The following is a 22621-nucleotide window of genomic DNA, read 5'->3' as shown; positions in this document are numbered from 1 at the left end:
TGAGACTAGCCTTTTTTTAGGAGAGTAGTAGGTCCTCTTCCTCACTATGAAAATAGTACCAGTCATAGTTGTGTTCTGAGAGTGCTCTCTTGCATGTGGAAGGCTTCCCCAGAAGGTTAGAGGTGCCTTCAAATTTACCTGAGAAGCAAACGGGCAGGGGAAGACTGCACACCAGCTGCACCTGCCACATCCTCAGAGCCAAGCAGTTGGACTTGAGCTCTTCGCAGAGATTTGTTTCACATGCTATCTATTACCTGTGGGCAGGGGTGCAATCAGAAGAGTGGGTTGTCTGTCTGTCCTCCTGCCTGGGTTGTTGTTGTTGTCCTGCACTTCAAAGCCTCCCATTTCTGACCTAGCTCGCTTGCTCGTCCCACACCAAAGCTCGGGATAGCAGGTATTTAGCTGAGCATCATGGGCAGCACTGGAGCTTGCCACGGATGGTCTGTAAATCAGTTTTCTCTGTGCAGCAAGGCTCTGGCTTAATGATGAGTCAGAAGAAAAATGTTATTAATATTTAATGTGCAAGCCAAATGTCTAGCGTGCTGTTATTAGTTACACATCATGAGGAGTGCAGTATTGGCTACCAGTCAATGCAGGTCGCTTCCTCCAATGTTCTCATTCTGCAGACTTAATTCGTACTGTATTTTTCCATTCACTGAGACAAATATCTGCTCCATTTAAAGGAGCTTTGTAAAAATCTTCTAGCTAAATCTTTAAATTGGTGTGCCTAGCTTTCAAGACCCCTTTCAGTGAGACGCTTGATTACTTTTGAGAGCAATTCTTCAAGCGGTAGGGCACTGCCATCTTTTAAAGAGGCTCTGTGCTGCACCTCAGCCATGAGCCTTTGTGGGAGAAATCCCTTCAGAGTTGTGACATAGGGAGTAAAGGAAAGATCTGTGCTCTTTGCTTGCCTGAATCTGTTCTTAATGAACAAACTACTGCTCGGTGTGCGTCAAGTGCAACTTTTAGACCAGGGCTGTATTGCTAAACCAGAAGGAGAGTGCTGCTGGCGGATAATCCAGATTCCTATTTGCAGGAGGAAACAATTCAGCATTGGATGCTCTGTCACTGTTGGGTCATACTGGAAATGAGCTGCATTTGTTGCCTCATCCTGTGTTGTAGCTATCAAGATTCAGGGGAGACAGTTTCCCATGTGTGACCTCTTCCTCCATCCTATTCATCCACCATCTTCCAAAGACAGAGTTTGCATGGTTGTGCTGCTAGGATTTTCAAATGCCACTCACTGGGTGAGGAAGGATGGCTGCCCCTGACTTAGGCTCTTGTCCTGTAGCAGCCGGATGCAACTCTGATCTTCAGGAAGATGAGGTTTTATCCATGAATACAAGCAATTCTCTCAAGGGTGAGAACAGTAGTCTGAGCCAGTACCTTTTCTGCAATCTGCACAAAAAACCCCAAAAAAACCCCAACCCCCCCCCCCCCCCCCCCAAAAAAAAAAAAACCTAAAAAACCCAACCAACCAACCAAACAAACAAAAACACAAAAAAAAACTTTTTCAGAAAAAAATCAGAAAATAATTTCTGCAGTTCCCCTTGTATTCCTCCTCCAGCATACACAGTCATTGGACTGGGGATATGGGGATATTAGGAGATGCATTTCTTCCTATTTTCTTTCATATCTCTTTTTGACCTTGTTGTCCATGCATTTGTCCTGTTGTTTAACCTACTGATACAACCTGCCCCTGCAGCCTTCTATGGCGGCAGTTTCACTACATGCTATATTAAAAAGACAAAAAAAAAAAAAAAAAAAAAAAAAAAAAAAGAGAGAGAGAGAAAAAAAAAGAAAAAAGAAAGGAAAATAATCCATTTTATTCCTGGAAAAAGACACATGGTTTCTAAGTAAATTATTTTTCTTCTCTTCTTGTTTATTTTCTGCTGCTTGGGAGCATTTGCCTCAGGGGCAGATTGGCTTCTTGTGAAGGGAGTGACACCAGGATTTAGAGAGACCCTTTCTTAATTTGTCCTGTTTTTATGCAAGAGCTTGTCCTTTGCTTTCAGCTGTGTTACCCCGATTCCCAGCAGCACAGCCTAAATTAGAAACAGAGCTCATGAGCTTCTGCATCATTCATTCTTCTTGCATTAAATTGACCAACTCTTGAAGTCCTACTTGCTTGGAACCAGCACCAATAAGATGATGAAATGAAGCAAAACAATTGTATTTATAAAGTATGTCTTTTTATGGCATTTAAAGGGAAGCATGTACAGTTCTTTTTTATTCTCTTCTATTTACAAGATATACCCAGCTCCTGTCTGTTCATCTTGGAAAAAATGATGGCAAGAAAAGCAAAAAAGCCATACACAGGTAATAACACTTCTAGAGGGGCTGTTAAAAAAAAAAAAAAAAAAGAAGTATGAATCCCAGCAGAAACAGTTGCTTTTCTGTATGAGTATTAACCCATTTCCCTCCAAACACCTATATTTTCTCATCCCTGGCTGCTCCCAATTTTATGGTAGAGTATGTCTTTGAGGCACTTCAGTGGGGAAATCTCTTATTCATCAAATTGGGGTCAAACTAACTGTAGGATGCCTCACTCAGCCATGGTGCTCATCTGCACTTCATGCAGGAAAATAAAAAGTTACTTTTGAAGTGAAAACTATGAGAGAGATCTATGTGACCTGAATAGTCTTATTTTAAGACTACTCAGTCTCCTCTTAATCATCGTATTCTGACCACATAGTAACAGATTAAAAGATCGGTTCCACAGTCATACTTCTGATGTTTCTAAGTTTTAGCAAGCATGCTGGAATATAACAAAGATTATAAATGTGTGTACAGGGCCATTTTTCTCATAAAAAATAAACAAAAGCAATTTTGGTGCAGCAGACCAAAACCAACCCAGTAAAATCATTGTGTGATGTAGCAGAGAGTGCATAGATACGCACAGAGCATATTTTGAATTAATTCATTAATGTTATCTTTAATATTCTTTCAAATCATGTAGTTCTATAAAGCTCCAGTGACATAATCCTTCAAACTGCGACCTGGTGCCCACTGGTGTCGGTGGTAACTGTCAGTAGATTAACTATGTAAAAAAAGGTTCAAAAATGCAGTAACTCTTCTCTCAATTGAATAAAAGTGAAATGTTCTTTTGCATTGGAATTGAGGTCATGGTAGTTAAGGATCCTGCAGGATTTTTACCCACTTCAGAGCCTGTGTCCTGAGAGAGAAACAAAAATCCACTTAGGAATAATTGCATTTATTCTTTCTATGTCCTTTTTTCGTGTTTTTTTTTTTTTTTTTTCTTTTCTCTTCTATACCTGCTGTGGAGGTCCCTGTCCATCCTACGCCAGCAAGGTAGACACATTTCAATAAATTAAGTGTGTGAAGTTTTCAGAACACTCAATGAATTCTAGGGAAGAAGTATAAATTCTGGCTCTAATATTGATGCTAATAAGTTATATGCGTATTTTTTTAAATTGCAATCAGAGTATAAAGATTTTGCTGTGAATTGTAAAATTAGCCAAAGCTGCCTGGCATGTCGCTGCTGCCTTTTTCTCTTCCGCATGACATATTCTTAACTAAGTCAATCATTTACATGGGCTTTAAATTTAATTTAAATGTAATGAATTTAAATTGGGCTTTGCTCTATTTCAAGGTTGTTGGGTTACTTTTCTGTAAGTTAACATTCAGCACGAGGGATTCAGCTTCTGGATTCTGGTTTCATCTGCTCTCTCTCCCTCTTAAATTCCCTCCTCCTTTCCCCCCCATCTTTATCATCTTTCCACAGCAAATCCATCTACACAGCCTTTAACTGACTTGTAGCCCAGGAAGGGTGCATGGGCAGGGGGAAGGGGGCAACACAGCCACAAGCTGCATGTGTTAGGTGTGTGAGGATAACTGATGGGAGCCAGCCACAAAAAAGCATTACGAGATAATCAAATAAATATATTTTTGTGAGGAATCATGAGATTCTCCCTGCACATGAGTGCCTATCTCAGTAATCATTCTCTTCCTCGATCAGAGTCCTCTTAATCCTCCACCCCATCACCCTCCTCTATCAAATCGCCAATACTTCTGAAACAAATCAAATCAAGAATTAACCTTTCAACCATGAAACCTTCCTTTACTACAGTACGTGTGTCCCCTGCTAATCTCTCTGCTACAAAACATGAGGCAAAGACTGCTCCATTAGTGGTACTGGACTTCTAAATTTTCTACAGTTGCCCTTGTGTGTCTTTTAAATATCCTTAAGTCCATTTCAGCAGGAATCTCATGATGCCTTTTCCCAGACTTTGGAAAAAGGAGATAACAGTCTGTGACAGACTCAATGTAGAAGAGGTTCTATTAAGCTCTGTATTGTTTTCCTACCATGGGACAGACAGATTCTACCTGTCAATAGGCAATTGTGTATCCTTGGGGATTTAGGGAAGCTTTTCTTTATCAAATTTGAATAAACAGGAATGTAACTAGTCCTGCCTCAAAAGCAAAGAGTCAAGATGAACAACGTGGGAAATTCTTGGCTAAGTCGGGGGATTTGAATTTGAAATTAGTTAAGAGGTGAGAAAGGGAGGAGTTTTCCACACGTTGTGGACTCTCTCTCACAGAGCCTGATCCCAGTATTGTTCTTGCAGAATTGGAATGTGTAAACAATATGCCTTGGGTATTCTGCTTACATCTGCAAAGTCTTGCTGTTTTCTTGGTTGGTTTTCTTCATATCCTATGTTCCTAAGCAAACTTGTTCCCACACCTGTGTCTGCTCCTGACAGTGCCATTTAGCTTTATTGATACCTAGTAGGGTCACAAACATTTAGTGTGTATTCACGGATTAGAGCCGCTGATTGAACTGTGGCTGCTCTCAGTTGCACCTTTGTTCATTAATGTGATATTGAACCAGACAAAAGATCTGTTGCATCCATTAGCCTGACTCCAGCAAGAGCCAAAATATTTTTCTAATACCAGAGGAAAGAAGCCTAAGTGACCAAGAATGTATTCGAAACAGGGTCTAGCACCCACTGTCAATGTACAATGCAATCAGTAATGGGGAAAGATGACCCCATTGCACTTCATAGTACCCTCTCTGTGGACTTATTTCTCTCTAGTTCCTTTTCTCCCATTGCAATTTCATGTTGTGTTACATTTTCTTTCTCCTAATTGAAGCTGGCACTAATTGATAATATTCTGTTTTTTCCCATCTGAAAGTTGCCTCACCCTGAAATGAGGACTTGTAAATGGACCTGTAAATACTACAGTCTGCTATGTCTGCTTTCATTTTCAAATAAGAACTGGTGTGCTACTGCCACAAGACTCAGTATCAGCTCTTCTACACTGGCCACAGGCTCACCATGGGTTAACAGAATGCTGGTTGCAAAGCACAGAGAAAATATAGCGGTTCAATAGTAATGAAGTAACAATGTACTAGCATAGCAAAAAATTGAGTGAAAATTATAGCATAGCTGATTCATCACTGTGTTATTCCACTTAAACCAGTAGTGATTCAGAGCCAGCAACTTGGGAGAGGTTGTTAGAGTCTTTATGAAGTTTAGAGCCATTTACCAGTATACACTCAAATTCATTTTGTTTCATTATGGCCATGATAACCTTATGTGTTTGAAGATAGTTATTTGGTTTTTTTAGTTTTGTTTTTCTTTTTTTTTTTTTTTTTGACTCTTGAAGGACAAATCTGTGACTAGATTTCTATATGCTTCTGCAATACAAAAACTGCTATGAAAAAATATTATTAAGAGCACAGCTGTAAACCTGTAGCAGGTTGTAGCATCATGGGATATGTGTAGCAACTTCTAAAAGTAGTTTATCACTTCTCTGCACTTGTAAATGCAGCAAGCCTTTCTACTCTGTGTTATTCTTGCCATATAATTAGACAGAGTTTTCTTGATCTAATATTTCTGAGAGTTAGGTAAATAATTTATAGGGTACTCTTCACAAATGGATACAATGTGAATTCAGAGCTAATCTGCTCCTCTGGAGGTACATAAAATTATCAAGCTTATACAAGAGCAAGCTAATTAGGAAGCAATCATCATCAACAACAGCTGTTCTTAGCTCACTGAAGGGCGGAGGCTTTTCTTGCACAGTCCACTCATCCATTTCCTCTCCCCAGCTTTCCATGAGACAAGCATCTCCAGAGCTACTCCTGTGCAGCAATTCCTGTCACTCTCGGTTGACTGTTTCTGCTGTCTAAACAGGGAGTTCTCTTCTGCAGCAATTTGTCAGCATTTTGCTAAGGATGGATGCATATCTGGGGAGTGGTGGAAGGGGAAGGATGGGTGAAGCGTCCAAAGTATGGTTCACCCCACTCGCGCAAAAATTATGAGTGCATATTAAAGTAGAATACAGTGTTCTTTATATTTATATCAACTCAAGTAGTTCAGCTAGGATGAAAACTAAAATGAACATCAGAATAATGAAATCTATCTACAGCAGTACTGTTAACATGTAGTGGCTGGGAATGTTGCAGTCAGTCCTTCACTGGCCTCACCTTTGTTCTTTTTAACACTATTATGAGAAGGGCTTGGCCCATTGGGCAGGAGATACATCAACTTGTACCTAAGAAGTGGCTAGTAGCTCTCCAACCTGAAACATGCATGAAGTCAGCAGACACCCTTTTTTCTTGTACTCCCATCTCATGACACAATGGAAAGCCAAGCCAGGTGAAACCAGATGAAACCTTTGTTGAAACCAGTATTACCTGCTGATTCAGTGTTCCTGCCTTAGTGCCCACGGAAGTGCTTGCTACTAGCAGAGTCTTTGTGTTGTGCAGGTGAGAGATGGAGAAGTAGGAATCAGCTGTGGAAGGTCTGTGGAGAGGGAGAGATGAAGAACAGGACAATGGACAAAGGGGTTTTCTTGATCATTGAACTCCCAACTCCGTCACATTCTCCAGTAAATCAAAGAGCAGTGAATCTCTGTGTGGGGAGGACATGACATGTTGGCCACAAGGCTGGAGGCACATGCTGCTGGAGACAGCTTTTATGCTCAGGAGTGAATGACTGGAAAGTTTTTAGAAGAACAAGGTGTCTGCAAATGTTACAGTGCTTTTCCACTTGATTTCTACTTTTGGTCTCATCAGACCACCCTTTAGCCACCAAAGCTCTGATCTCAAAGAAGGGCAGAGTCTCACAGAAAACTGCCTGGAGAGCTGCCTATGGCCATCTCCATTTCTTATTGCTCTCCTCTCACTGACACAAAACAAGGAGAGCTGAGGGGGATGGAGAGCTGACTATCAGTGAAAGGCTCTGTTGAGAGACCTTGTGAAAGGTAGGATATTCCTTGGCAAATGGTGTTGCCTGTCATCATGTTTGATCTTTCCTATGGCTGCCTAGCAGAGGACTACTGCTGGAACTGGAAAGAGATGTCTGGGAAGTTAGTAGGTTTCTGACAACATGGAGAAGCAGATCAGCCATCAGCAGTGACAACAAAAACACAGAGCAAGGTCACTGAGGCCTTGCCCTGCCTTCCACCTCAGGAATGAGGAGGCAGAAGCCCCAGAACGATGGGGTAGCCCCAGCTTTGGTTTCCCTCTGTAGCACCTGATGGAAGTCATCACTTTAGAGGTGCTATCCTGTATTCAAACCTGGTTTTCATACTGCTCACAGTGGCCTGCTGGTACAGAGCCAGTTATTTGCTGCCACAGGATTGCAGAGGGGATATTCAGTCTCCCACAGACTCAGGAGATGCAAAAGAGGAGACTTAGTTTGGGGTGAGGAAATATAGGTGTCAGAAGGGGAAGTCAGGGTTGGCAAAGCCTCTGACAGCTTTATAGATGAAACCACTGCCAGATGTTAATTGTTTTCTATGTAGTTTTCAATTGATCTGTAATTTGACTGTAGATTCTAGGCTTTTATAATAAATTGTGTACAAAGCTAACCACTTAAGGAGATAATAAAGACTCAAAGGCAGACAGAAGCATAAATTTGCACTTATCCAAGAGTAAGAGATGAGTTAGGGCCTCTCTGGCAGTCTTTTTTTTTCCCCTTCTTCCTCTCTCCTTTTGTTCTGTAGGAGGAGCATGAGGGAACCAGAGTTTCTGTGCTCTGCAGACAGAGGACAGAAGTTGAAGGTCAAATCCCAGCTGTGCTACAGACACATTCCTTTTGGTGGAGATGCCTCAGCGTCCATTTAACTGGCAGATTAAAGCTTCTGTTTGCTCTGATGGTGCAGGAGCCTTTTCACTGATTAGACTTTCTCCTCTGTCTTGATTCATTTATGCATACCCACACTCACTGGTGTGTCCATCCATCTACTTTTTTGCGTTATCTCTGCAGCAGCTGTTGCCTTCCCTTGCTGTGGTAGAAGCTTGCTATGGCAATAAGCTACATGGCTTAAGCAGAATGAGTTTACCCTGATTTTTTTTTTTTCCCTATGAAAATCTTCTGAGAAAATCAGTGGCTTTTCTATATATTCTTGCAGGAAAACTGCATGATGGTGCTCTGAGTAGTGTCAGGGCTGTGTGTAGCAGTAAGCTGCATAAAACTACTGACATGATAAATTGCATAAAACAAAGAGAATATTGGGCAGAAGTCACTATGGAGGTAAGCTGAGCTCCCCTCCTGAACTCACCACTGGCATGAGACCCTGAGCATCAGGTACTGGGAGCTGGTATTTTTCTGATGGCTTTGGCAAAGCCAAACTGATTTGCATCCCCTGATTGTATGGCCCTTTCCCATCAGTTCTGTGAAGGCTGACAGTGTGATAATATAATTTGCAAGACACTGAGAACAGTCACTGTGCTGTTGGATGGTTCAAAGGCCTCTGCAGGAGGTGCTTCCATTTTGAAACGGTGGAAAGAGTGAGCATCCGCTTTTTGTCCTCGCTGCCATTCAGGGTCAGTACTGTGCAGCAAGTGGCTGAGAATGGCCAGGTTCTGTCCATACTGCCCTGCGATGCTGGGAGGGCATCCTTCTTCCCAGTGCTCTGTCGCTTCTTTCACACCTAGACATATTGACATGTTCCTTACAGCTGCTTCCAGGTTGTCTGCTGCCACAATAAAGTGGAAATAAAATGCCACTGCATTTGGGTTTTACTTGGTGTTGTTGCTTCAAAGGAGTGTTCAGGCCTGGCAAACACATTAAATACTTCTTTCTATGGTTCTTGTTAGAGGTTGCTTTTGTGGAAACCCCTCTGCATGGCAGTGTACATTTCAGGGGCTCTCACAGAGCTCTGTACTGGTATAGCTTTTGTCTACTACTGTGTGTATTCACCTTCATTCCTGTCTGACAAAGCACATGGGTGAATTTGCACAGTTTTTGTACCTTATGAAAGATTTTTTTAGCACTTTTGTGATTTTCAGCTGGGTTAGTTGAGGTCTCTGGATGTTTTTCTGTCTAGCTGTCGGTGCTCTTTGGTTCCCTGTCTGTGAACTGGCCCACAGCAATGCTCAGTTGTGTTTGCCAAAGGATGTAAGACGTGTATGTGTAATTGGCTCGAATGTGTGCCCGTGTGTGTTTGCAGTCGGCTCTGAGGATTTTTCTCTTTCACGCTCTGCCATCTCAGTGCTCTCCGTATGCATACATGAACATGTCTTCCCTGCCCTGTGACTGCAGCACCCTAAAAGAACAGGATGACAGCCAACTGCTGGCTCATAGTGTGGTGTAGACTACCTGTCACATGGGATTAGCTCTTCTGCTGTAGTTTACTATGACAAGCTCTCCTTCTGGGTGCACAGATCTGGAGCCAAATGCATGCAAAACAGCATTGTGCAAGGTGACGGGTGCTCTATTTTGTGTATGGTTGGAGTCATGCCTGTTACCCTGTGATGCTGAATAGGAAATCCTCAGTGAGATCACTTAAAAATAAAGGTATATTTTTGGTTTCTCTTCAGTTGCATAAAACGTCATTACACTGCAGTTCTTACAGCAAAATCAGTTCCCCTGCTAAAGAGGCAATGAAGAAAAGTGAACAAGAACAGTTTTTAATGCCTGGGGGCACTAGTGGGGTTCTCAGGGCTGCAAGAGCCATGGGACTGCAAATCCAAGGAGGGCACTGAAAGAGCTGGTGGGGAACCCAGGGCTGGACAAGCTGGGACCAGGGACTGGATGAAAGCCCAGACAAAGCTGTGGTGGAAAAATGGCCTTTTAATTTGTTGTGGTCTTCTTCTTTATGGAACAGTTAAATTCTCCCATACCAGTTAGAACATCATGCTGACAGATAAAGCAGTGAATATGTAAGCCCTGCAAGCTCAGTATGTCTGGGTATAAACCCTTTCCCATTCCCCCTCACGGTTGGCCTGCCTCAAGTGACCAATCTGCAATGCAGGAAATGGGCCATTTTATGGTCTAAGATAACCATTTCTGTAAAGGCTGAAAGGTTCACAACTATCTAGGATTTACAGATCTATGGGCTATTTCCCTTTTGAACCACAGCACTGTTCTTCACCATTTGGCAATAATTCACTATATCCATATTTATCTTCTCATTGTGTGATCCTCAGAAGCAGGAGGCGAGTGAGAAAGGATTGCTCATTTTTTTTTTCCCATAGACACAGACAAGGTACACATCAAGTTGCAGTTGAGGGATCTGTCTTATCTCTCTGTTGCTCTCTTATCCTTCAGGATTCCTTGAACTTGTCAACATATAACACTTGGAGCCCTGTGCTTTCCAATAGCACCTGTAGAGGGGGTGGCTCCCCGCCTGGGGAATGACTGTGGTACCGAGTGGGTGGGTTATCAACCCAAGTGAAAAGGGGTGGCCTGTAGGTGTGTATTTACTTCCTTCTGCCTCTGGTGGAAATGTCTGAAAGAGAAATCATATCTCAAGGATATTCTCCTCCCACTTTGGAATCAGTTAGCCAACTGGAGAGGAGCTTGAAATATGTCCAGTTCAGCCAAGCCCTGTGATGGGACTTTTATTCATGCTAACAAGAAAAATTACCGTGAAGTACCTGTTTGAGGAGTTTCAGAGATTGAGTCCCCTTCCCTGTGTCAGAGATGCCTCTTACTCTCTAATCAGCTACTCTTCCAGAGAGGTTGCACAGTACATGCTGTCTTTGGGCAAGTTGCCCTCCCCTGAATCTTCTCCACGCCCTGTTTTAATTTAACAGCCTAATCTTTAAGTGACCCTGTGCCATGATGGCTGCTAGAGGAGCTGCAGTGTCCAGACATGCATAATTACTCACTTCAGAGATGCTGTGCTTGGCCATCCAAATGAGGATGCCTTCACCCCCCCCTTATTTGCAGGTTCCAGTACCTTCTCTCCCATGGTGCCAGGTCCAACCCCTTGCTAGTGGGATTTGCCCCAGGCTGGCTGTCATTAAAGCTGTCTTCTGCCTGCAGTCCTTCGTGTCATGCTGAGGACTCCTTCCCTTTCTGCCTGCAGCAGTCTCAAGTTCTCTGGTGGGGGTCCAGTTGCAGGGCTGAGTTCAAATTATTGCTCTAGTTTAGTGGGAGATTTTGAAGCCCCAGAGAATTTGTTCTTGGGTGGATGATCCATCAGTGGAAAGTTAGCAGCCCCACAGCTTGAGGGCACTTTATCTTTCAATGGGGCAGAAGAAGGGGCTGTATTGAATACCTTTATCAGGGAAGAATTGTAGGTTCCACACAAATGTGATGAACTGCTGAGCACATGTCTGTAAAAATGTTAGTTTATTAGGCCTTGTAGCTCAAGGGCATTTCAAAGACTCATTTAAAACTGAGAGAAAGAGAAAGGCTTTGCAGGTGGGAGAAGGAGGAGATGCCATCACAGTGCTGTTGAGATGGTCTGGTCTTTGCTGGATTCCTACTGCTTCCCATCCACACAGATTGGAATTTGCAGGGGAGAAGAAAACTCTGTCTTTTTATTCAAGAAAATTGAAAAGGCATAAATAAATAAATAACCCTGTTCCCTTAATATTCTAGACTGGATCTCTATGAAAGGAAAATGAAAGAGGGAGAATGAGAAAATCATAGAGTTTGTCCAGTGCAGCATAAATCTGCCATCACATCCAGGCTTCTAGGTGGTGGGCCTGCACATGAAATGGCCTTATTTACTCTCCCACGACTTTTAAAGTGTTTTTGTTGCGCAGAGCTGAAGCATTTTTTAAAGACTTTGCTTCTCAGGAGTGCTCTGTAGATGGCAGCTATGGGTCCTTTTCCAGGAACGGGATCGGCGATGAACAAATGGAGTGCCATTGCCATCTGCTGGCAAAGGGCGAGGTTGCCTTTCAGTGGGTTGGTTTCTTTTTTTCTTTTTCTTTTTCTTTTTCTTTTTCTTTTTCTTTTTCTTTTTCTTTTTCTTTTTCTTTTTCTTTTTCTTTTTCTCTTTTTCTTGTTTTCCCAGCTTTAATGCAGGTGAAAAGCTGTGAACAGGTGTCCTCCTCGGGTGTTTTGGTCGGTGGAGTGTGCATGTGGAGTTTCCAATTTGGATGGCTTGCTTGTACATAGAGATCTCATTGCCCCAGATTCTCAAGCCGTGGGAGGGATGCAGCCTGGGCTTGACATTGGCATAGTTGCTGCCATTCCACAGGATACTGAAGGTCCATCTTGGAGATGCCACAGGCACCATTATATCCCTGTGGGACAGAAATTGTAGTTTTACAATGACTCAGGAAATTGAGCTTTGCAACCTCATGCAAAGCACTGCAGGAGGGACTGTACCACTCTCTGCACAAAAGAGTAGGGGTTGTGTACAAAATGAAGACCCCTCTCAAATGCTAACACACATCCCTGTCCTCAGCAAGCTCAGCAGGCCTCATCCCCTATAACACCTATGCATTCAGTGTTGTATGAAAGGGCTTCTCTACCCAGCTGTAGTCAGCTGCCTTTGCCCTCATAGAAGAGCGGTGCACCAGTGCTGTGCTGTCCTTGCAGTGCTCCCAGAGCAGTGCTGACCTTTCCTCACTTGCAGTAGGTGCAGGAGGAGTGAAAGGATCAACCCTGGCTCTTCTAACCCTAGAAAAATGAAGGTACTGTTGATGTCCTTTCTAACAGTGCAGTGTGAATCTTCATTTTTATCTTTGGAGGGGAAACAGTGGTAAGGGAAGCACCCAGCATAGCATAGCAACTTGGCACAGCCAGGAGTGTAACTCTGAACTGTATTTTCCTATAGGCACTGTTACTTAAATAGATCCAGGTGTTAGCAAAAGTTGAGGGCACTTGGATCTCCATCGCCTCCCTTATAAGCTCTAAGCTCTTTGCATTGATTGTGGATGATTACTCTGGAGGCAGGTAGTTGATCCTGAGCTAGGAGCAAGTAGGGTCCATGAGGCACTTGGGGGATGCATGTGGACTACTCCTTTACAGCTGCAGAAATAGTCGTTGTGGTGAGGGGAAGAGGTAAAATGATGCAGGGGAAGAACTCCTCACTTTCATGGAAAATACTCCTTGTCAAGACTATAAGTGTAAATTTGATAAAAAATTTCTGAGAAAATGTTCGCTCCCTCTGATGTAGGGAAGACAATGAAACAGTAGACTGAACAATGTCCTGAAAACAAAAAGCATCCTCTGTGTCTCTGCTCATCTTTTAATATTTTTCTTTCATACTCTTTTCCACGTGTCTTTTCTATTGGTCTTTGCTTTCTTTCACAACAGCCCCAAAACACATCTCAAAAGCTCCATCTTTCTCTAATAAAGAATTCTTACTTTCTGTTTATTCCTAACCACCAGCCAGTCAAGTTTATAATAGAACCTAGCTCCAGGTGTGTTTTCTCCTGTTGAAAGCCATCTCTGCCTTCACAAGCCAGTGGGCAGAGAGCAACCCAGCTGTATAACATCTCTCTGTCTATAAAGCAGCTTGGGACAAAAACCTCTAGGTGAGTAGGAGTTCAGGAGGGGAAGACATGGAGAAGGAGCCAGAAACATCAGGGAACATCCACACTCAGCTGAGCAGAGCAGAACAAGGCAGGATGTGTGTGGGATGGCACCTGGGACTGGTGAGTCACAGCTACATATACAAGGACCCCATAAGTAAGAGTTCTCTGAGGGAGATAGGGGCTTCTTTGTGAGAAATTACCTATGCTGTAGATAAAGACTGAACCACCTTTTTAATAGTTTTTAGCACTGAGGGACTGCATTTGCTTCCATTTTTTCTGTCCTGGGCTCTGACCATCATTAGTTCAGCACATTCCAAACCAGCTTCCTCATCCCCAGTGCTCCCCATTTGCTTCAGGCAGAGCATTGCTAAGCAGAAACACTGCTGTAAGCTCTGACAAGGAAAGCCAAAGAGCAAGGATGTGGAAATTGCCTGGGGAAATGGAAAAGGAAAGATAAAGGAGTGAGGAAGAACGGCTGTTATGGTAGGGGATTGGATATCATGCAGTCTGGATTTCTTTTTCCTAATTTGCATTAGATTGTGAATTGTTTCATTGTTACCCATAGCTGAATATTCATTGCCCAGCAGAGAGGATGAAATTCATGCACTTTCAGTCTTGACCTCTTCACGTTACAACGTAGGAAGCTGCAAAAATTTCCCAAATACTCAAATTCAAGTAAGAGCAGCATTTGAGGCCATATCTGTTCCCTGTGCTGCAGCCAACAGAGAGCAGCATAGTTGCACACATTGCGCACTCTCCTCAATCCAATCCATACACAGTGCTTCCCTGTGACTGCTCATCCACCTGATACTGCTTTCCCCAGCCATGCTTTTGGCTGTGGGTGCCAGAGTGAGTCCCAAGTGCTGCACCCACTGTCCCCTCTGTGCCAGAGAGGCATGCTGGCACCAGGCATGAGTGTCTCCCAGAGAAGAGTCCTGCATGGACAGCCAACTGCCTATTTGCTATGGAAAGCTCTGGTTCCAAGAGGGAATTTGACTGTTCCAGGATGGGTAAGGTAGAACGAAGTAGAGGAGAAAGACACATTTTTCTGTTGTTGCAGGGCATGTTGCTCATCTGGCAGGTTAATCTTGCTGCTGACACTGTGAATAGCCACTGAGGATAATGCTGTCTGCATTCCATGAGTAGGCCCTGCCAGACTTCCCTTCTGCTGGCAGGAAGCTGCGCAAGCAGCACAGCAATGGGTAGGATGAGCCTGAACTTGCCTGCAGTGGGAAGCATGGCCCATGGAAAATGAATGTAAACACAGTGAGAGGATCAATCCCAGAAGATGATCTGGTGGGCTGAAAGCACAGGCCCCACAATGGAGCAGTATCTGCACATTTCCTCCTGGGCCGGCAGGGTGATGTGGCTGTGCTGTGGAAATGTTATGCTGGAACAGGTGCTTGATGCAGGAATATATCCTGGTTTGGTGAACTGACAGGGGACTTTGAGAGGCTGGGTATCAACCACTGCAGCATCCTGCCTCAAGTGGAAAGACAGCTTAGAAATGTTCTGTCATGCAGGTAATGTTGGTCCAGTGGGAATAGCGGCACTGGCAGACCATTGTTACCAACGCCAAGTCGAGCTTTCACTAAGACTTGGTCTGGAAACAGTGATAATAACCTTCAAAGCTTGCTTGCTGGTTCACTTTAAACAAACTTGGCAGCAGATTGTGAAAATGTTTGCCACCTCTTGTATTAGGGAGTTAAGCTAGGTAGCATTTTGTTCTGTCATGTATTTCCCATCTGATAGAGAGAAGTCTGTCTGGGCTTCAAGCCCGTTTGTAAAATAGAGGTGCCAGCGCTGCCTGAGCTCTTCAAGACTGTTGTGTGGATGAAAAGGTAGAAGCATGGGTGCTTGGATACCTGGCTGACTGAAAGGTGGGGGAACATGGCGTAAAGGCTTAAGGAGGGAAGGGAAAGAATGCTGGTCAGAGGGTGGTACCCTCTTTCTCAGCCTTTGTCATAAATTGTGTCAGATCTCCTGACTTGTGACCTATCAGGTGGATGTGTGAGAATTGCCTTAGAAGGCTTTGGTTTTGAGGGAAAATAAGGAAAGGCTGCAACTTTGCTGATATGTTATTGTGCCAGACCTCATTTGCTGGTATTAGTGACTACAGCCATACTGATACGTCTTCCCTATCTGTAAAGGTTGGGATGGGCAGGATCAACTTCCAAAGTAATAAATTCTTCCCTTGTGACTGCAGGCATTGATAGCCTCGACAGGGAAAGGGGCTGTGTCTCTCTGCTAACACACACACACAGAAGCCACAGAGAATTAGCCAGATGGTTTCACTTGAAAAAATCAAAAAGCACAAAGCCATCTGCTCTCCTGTTCTGGGGATCATGAACTTGACTTCTTGTCTACTGGTATAAATTGAATTTCACAGAATGCGGGCAATGCATGTGTGCCCCAGTTTAGAAATCTCTAGGCCTGATGGGGGCAAGAGGGCTGGAAACATTTCCATCACTTGAGTTTCCTGTCACCAGACATTCCCAGCATGTGTTGCAGTGACCTTTCCACTGCAAGACAAATGTCAGCCACATAGCTATTAGTTGAGGGAGGGCAGGAGCTGCACAAGACTATGGAATGCCCAGCTGCCTGGAGCCTGTGTGTGACAGCAGAGGGAGTGCTCACATCGCTCTTGGAGAGGGATTTGGCTGCTGCTCTTTCCAAACAAGTATGAGGAAGGGAGAGGGCACTGCTTAGGGGATGAGTTAGACACTCCTGGAAAAAGAAATCCAGTCCTTGAGCAGTGCCTGAGATGTTCATTTATTAGACAGAGGTGACAGAGGAATTACATTGCCACAGCAAGAAAAGGGACCACCCTACAAATGGAGATGAGGCATTTGCCTAGTTGGCACAGAGGCAAGGACTGTACCTATGAATCATGTACTGGAAAGGCACCCTGGACAAAAAGTTAGTGTTTAGGGCAACCCTGAATATGGAGCAAATAGAGCTTAGAAGCCAAAATCCTTCCTTCAGCACTGGCTTGAACATGCAGTTTGGACCTGATTGTGTTCTACCCCTTTTGAGTTTGATTTGTGTGATTATCTCAGGAAAGAAGTCCCCTGGCTGGAACTGTTGTAGAAAACATGGCAATCAATTCAGCATTGCAAACTAATGCTTAGTTTGTATTATTAGTGCATAATTGTTTTGTTAGCTGTTGCCAGCACTCATGTTTTGCTGTGAAGTTTGTTGTATTCACTGCATTTGTGAAAGCCTTGCTGTTAAGTCAAGATATTTTTTTCTTTCACTGAAGCAGCATGTTTCTGGCCTTTGTGCTTTTGATGAAGAAAATGGACCTGAAAGATTAAAAAGCAAGGGACAACTGAAAAGAACCTAACATTTATTACTTGGAAAAAACCACAAAACCTCATGATTTTTAGCTTTGAGGGCCTGACTCCTGACTTTTTTGTGCTGCAGTATTGGTAATGGGGCACTGAAAAAACACATTGTGAATTGTGTTGGTTTCCTAGGAAGTTAAGTGCTCTAGGAGTTGCTTTCATCCATTCAAGATTATGCAGACATACCACATGACTCTTGTATTCAAGAAAGATACTTGCAAAATTTCAACTGCTAACAAGTCAGTTGAAAATTAAAGATAGTTTCTAAAAAAAAAAAAAAAAAACAAACAAGATCCATCACTACTACAAGCCCTCTTCAACAAAAGCTTTAAAGCACGAGCTTACTTTTATGCAAAGAAATTGTCCTTTTATGCAAAGAAATAATCCTGCTGACTTCAGTGAATTGTGTTGTGTTCATACCCAAATGATTCTGAAGAGAAAATAGGCTGGAAGAAACAAAACTGGGAAGCACCAGTGGACAGTTCATGAATTGGAGAAGGTAGAATTAAGCTAATAAATGATTCATTCAGAATTGTTTACCCAGCTTTAGCTAGCATCAGGAGGGAAAGAATGCAAATGGGGCTGATTATCCAGATTCACTTTGTGTCAGTGAGTTGTTCTTGGCTCAGGAACTCTTCCTATAAAGGGAACAGTTGAACACTCCATCATTTGAGAGCATTTATCACAGAATTGGACAAAACTCTCAGAATGCACTGCAGGAAATCCTCATGGCTGAGCAAAAGGCTGAATTCCCCAGGTGCTCTCTCCTTATCTGCTACAATGTGTTAGTGTTGGTAACCATGCAGATTACTAGCGGAATTGCCGGAATGGAATTGCGCTGAGGGAATTCTCCCATAAGAGTTGAACACAATAAGGGTTGCTAATAAAGGTGCAGCAAAATCCTTATGAAATAGCTAACTCTTTCTTGCAGGGAAAAAAAAAAAATTAGCTAAACTAAAAATATCTGGTTGATTCCCTGAAAATCCTTACCCTGCTCTGCCTCAAATGAGGATTTTGGGGGCTGGATACACCCACCAATTCTAGTGACAAGCTGCAGGAAGCTCAAGGCAAGCCCTGCACTGATGGTACCACTCAAGACCAGCTGAATTTCCTATTCCTCAGTGCCACCTAACAAGCAGCCCACGCCAGGCAGGATGGAGACGCAGCAGAGCAGCAGGCAGGCCTGGCTGTTTTGTAAGCTGTGGCAAACAAGGACTGTTAGTCAAAGAGAGTACAGAATAATCTCTTTGTGTGTGAGATACCTTTATTTAGGTAGCCTCCCTTGAAAACTGACAGTGACATAGCACAGTGTCTGATGGGAGTTAAAATTATGAGTTGAGAGAGTGTGGCAATGCTTGTAAACAGTTTCCTGGGTGTAGTTTCAGGGGTAGAGGAGGAAAAGTACCATGTGGTAACAAAGTTATTTTCAGATGCTGTTATGACAATGGAGGAGAAAGCCTGTGGGTACAGGGATCCTGCATCACTGTAAGATCAGAATAGGTTGGAAAAACAGCTTTCAAGAATGATTTTAATGTGGCTGATGCTTTTGAGTGGCTAGGTGATTCAGAAGGGATCTTTCAACTTTATTCCATGAGATTCTAGTAGTGTCCTGTGTGGGGCAGTGCTGTGTAATACCCATTGACTCTCTTGTAATTGCAAGTGGTCAAGGACTCTGCTTTACAGATGGCGCTTCTCAGCATCACTTTGGGACACGGAGGCTAATGATGTTGTAGGAGGAATGACACTCATGAAGCCTGCTGCCTTCGGTACCTTTAGTTGTCTTTGGAGGTCTCCCATCCAAGAATCTAAATTAATGCTCCCCTGGAAGAAAGAAGGAGATTTATGGTGCTTTGGAAGCCTGAGAGAGACATCATGACTAACAAGCTTATTAGCCCCTCAAAAGCTGATAGACGAATGGACAGGAAGAGTCTCCCTGTAACCTGCAGGCTTACCTTTTACACGTTGTGAGGCAGCAGCTGGTCTGCAGGGGCCAGCAGAGTTTGACAGGAGAGCAGCTTCCAGTGCCTCTGCTTCCCTCTGACAGCCTGCGGGGCTCGCGGTGACAACGGAGCACCCTGTCCCATGCAGGGAACATTGCAGTCACACGGCGTCCTTTTAAACAAGATGTCTGAGGTGCACGGAAGGGAGCACCTTGTGCTGGAGCCAGGGTGAAGCTGGTGGGGGAGGGAGTGCTGAGGAGCACTTTGTGCCCTACATTCCTCGAGGCTCCTGCAGTACAGGCTTTAAAGAGAGAGGGAGCAGCTCACCCCACCTCCATCTGTGTGAGATAGACGGAACATAAGAAATGTTTTAAATAATTGAATAATGAAATGAATATATTAATGCTGAGAGAGCGAGAGAGGGCTGCTGGGCTGGACATATTCAGCCAAACAGCCCCTGACAAGACAGGAAAGAAGTAGGGTCAGCATTTATTCCTCTGGAGGGGATTGAAGGCAGGGTACTGTGTTCAGTGGCTCTCTAGAGAGCTTTTCTTTCCTTCTCCTATTTCTTTGTTCAGTGATTTCACCTGTCTTTCTTTCTTTAGGTAGTCTTCTCTGTCTCACTGTCATTCTTTGCTGTCTCTAGGTCTTCTTTCCCCTCAGTTTTTTTTTTTTTTTCTCTTGCATCATCCTTCCCTTTTGCATTCTTAGCTTCCCATGGTTCTGTAATGTTTCATCCTCCAAAACACAGGCAGAGTGCTCAGAGAGCATATATCCATCTTCAAGACATACACTCACCCTAATTCTGTAGACACTTTATCTATTAGAAGCATTTAATTACAGGTGAGATTCATCTACTATCCAGATACTCCACATCTCCTTCAGGAGACAAGTAAACATCCTAACATCAAGTGCAATACATTTCTAGAAACACTTGGATGGCTGACAGCTGAGGTAGGCAGTCAGAACCATCAATTTGCTGATGTAGGAATGCAATTGCAGAAGTGAGTTAGGTTTGGTAAATCAGGCAATAAATGGCACAGGAGTTTGTATTAAGAATTTTCGGATTCTTAATTGGATTTGGATTCTTTTTGGTTCTAGTGAAAAATGTGCCGTTAGGGAGCTGGCCACAAACAGCTGCTGCACATCATTCATTATATCCAGCTCTGCCAGTGTGCCTCCCTGCCTTGCAGTTACCCCCCTTCCATCCCCACCACCCTCCCATCCCTCCCAAATTTAGGCTCCCCACACCACATTGCAGTGCCCCTCCCTCCTCCATGGCTTTCCTGCAGCCCCCTCTGCTCTCCCTACTACTTAAGGACTTAATTCCTGGTTTTTGGAGTTAAAAAACAACATTGCTGATGCATGCAGAGGTTTGTCAAAACCATCATTCAGATTCAGAATATTACAGGAAAACCTGCTGATTCCATCAGGTGTAACTTGAGTCATATTTCAGACCCTGCATCCAAAGTACTTAAGGAATCATCCAGCCATTTTTTGTTTGCAAATTTAAATGAAAATCATTTAGTTAGTGGCTATGCCTGCTAGAACACTTTTCTTCTTTTTATTTTTTTTCCTTCCTACATATTTCTGTTTTAATTCTTTTGGGAGCAGAACCTTCAGAAATCTTGTAGTCCTGACTCTTATAGTCATTAGGGTCCTGTAACCTAGGCTAAACAAAGACTTTATGCTTTTGTTGTGTTTTACTGAGCGTGCATGTTTGGGAGCTTTTTGTTGAAATGTTAAAATGTACAGGGTATGAATTAGGAATGATTTCAGGAGCATGTGAGAAGGGAGTGATGGACTGAGAGGAACCAAGAGCTGGAGGGGCTGTTGGATATTCTGAAAACTGATTTTCCTCTTGTGATTATGAGGAGTCTTCACAGGTCTATATATGTGGGGTAGCCTGTATAAATTAAAAAAAACTTAAAAAAACCAAACAAAACCAACAAACACATAAAATACACAAAATACTTATATAAAAAGTAACTATGGAAGAGGAGCCTGTGGTATGGATCACAGAAGCAGCTGTTGAGGAGAGGAGAAGCGGGTGGAGAGAGACAGATGATTTCTTGGGTGCAGCATGCAGGCACAGGTGGGGAGGAGGAAAGCATGGGGAGTTTAAAAGTGGCAGCTCTCTCCTTCATCTGGGAAGTTATTTCTTATGCAGAGTGAACGTAACCCTCCAATGTGTCTTCCTGTTAGTGACACCCAGGAAATGTTTTATGGATGAGGCTCCATCACCTGTTGGCATGAAAAGGAGAAGGCAGAGCCACTGGTGATGGATGATCACTTGGAAACTGCACTGTGTCCTCTACACCCTCTGCCTCTCTCTCCGTGCCTCTTTATCATGCATCATTGCAGTAGCATCCACCTGAGGCTGCCAGGAAACTCCCAGTTCCTGGCTTCTCTCCCTCTTAACTTCCCAGATGTTCTGATATACTTCCCCTCTTCTGAAACTGCTTTTCTAAGTCAGAGATGTTGTCACCTAAATGGATGAACCATTAGCATTTCTGTAGGTGACAGCAAGAGAGAATTCTTCTCTGAAGACATTGTATAGAACATCTTGCATGTTAACCCTTCTTTACTCAGAGTGCATCCTGGTGTGAGTCAGGTGGCTTTGTGATATAGAGGAAAAGGAGCAGGATATTGCAGCTTTACATTTGTTTTATTTTGGATTGAAGTGGATATGTGCTGCTCATTGGAAATCTTTGAGTGCAGTACTTTTGTTGGGGTTGGTTTGGTTTTGTTGAGTTTTTTTCCAAATTACCATTTTTCTTTGCATCTCTCTTCTCACTACAAACTGCAGTTGCTAATGCCATGGGAAATGGCAGGTAATTCCCACAATGAGGACTGAAAAGCCTGGCTCACAAACCAGATCATGATCACAGACTAAGTAAGGAGAGACACAAGAGTTTCAGAGGTGGTTGGCCAATCCCCACGATGGTACTTGATTGCTGAGCAGGCTGTAAATTCAAGCACTTGCCAGAATCCCATTTAATAAAAGTAATTTATACATACATTTGAAAAAACATAGATAGAGCCTAAGTAGTGGCTAATGTTTTAGCATGTCTGTCCTTGGATAGTGCAGTCTCAATTAAGCCTTCCCATTCAATCCCTGGCCATCAGGTGCTCCCTTCTGTGTATGCCAAGCCCAGTTTGCAGAAGCAGGTCTCTGACTGCGAGCTGTGTTATTGCCATGCCAACCCTTCCTCTCTTCCTGAGTGCCTGAGTCCCATCTTTGTTTCTGCTTCCTGCAGGAGGTCTTGTGTTAGTTCCACATTAATCAGTAGGCACTTCACTTCAGTGCATCACTTAATCTAATCTAGGTGGTGCTCAGGCTTTCCCATCTTTTCTACTTCTCTGTAATCAGGAGGGCTATTTCAGTGTGTGGGAGTCCCAGAAAAGCACAGTGCACTGGTGGTACACTGCAGAGACACAGAAAAACCCCAGGGCTGTTTCAAACATACAATTCTGGCTCCTGCTGTGGTGGCAATGGTAGCATAGCCAGGCGCCTCCAAACTGTGGTTTTTTATCAGCCTCCTGAGGGTTTTCTTCCCTAGTTTAAGTCAGAGGAATTCAGGTGATGCGGAGGGAATTGAGCTGTGCCTGCTCTGCATCTAAAGGCAGGCAGT

The 22621-nt window shown here is 43.5% G+C and overlaps 2 protein-coding genes across 2 annotated transcripts in view; one reads left to right on the top strand and one right to left on the bottom strand.

Annotated features, from left to right (window-relative positions):
• LOC119707283 (limbic system associated membrane protein) overlaps positions 1–22621 on the top strand; it is a 998862-nt gene that overhangs the window by 561966 nt on the left and 414275 nt on the right. The window lies entirely within an intron of this gene.
• Positions 9085–19333, bottom strand: LOC119707496. The gene is made up of 2 exons (XM_038152623.1): positions 18999–19333; positions 9085–12460 (listed from the first exon to the last, which is right to left on the bottom strand). The coding sequence occupies exons 1-2, from the start codon at positions 19139–19141 to the stop codon at positions 11989–11991; spliced, it is 615 nt and encodes a 204-aa protein (XP_038008551.1). The 5' UTR covers positions 19142–19333; the 3' UTR covers positions 9085–11988.

Source organism: Motacilla alba, chromosome 1 (assembly GCF_015832195.1).
Source record: "Motacilla alba alba isolate MOTALB_02 chromosome 1, Motacilla_alba_V1.0_pri, whole genome shotgun sequence".
NCBI lineage: Eukaryota > Metazoa > Chordata > Aves > Passeriformes > Motacillidae > Motacilla > Motacilla alba.
The sequence above is the reverse complement of the archived record's forward strand: the minus strand, read 5'-3'. Positions and strand labels throughout refer to the sequence as shown.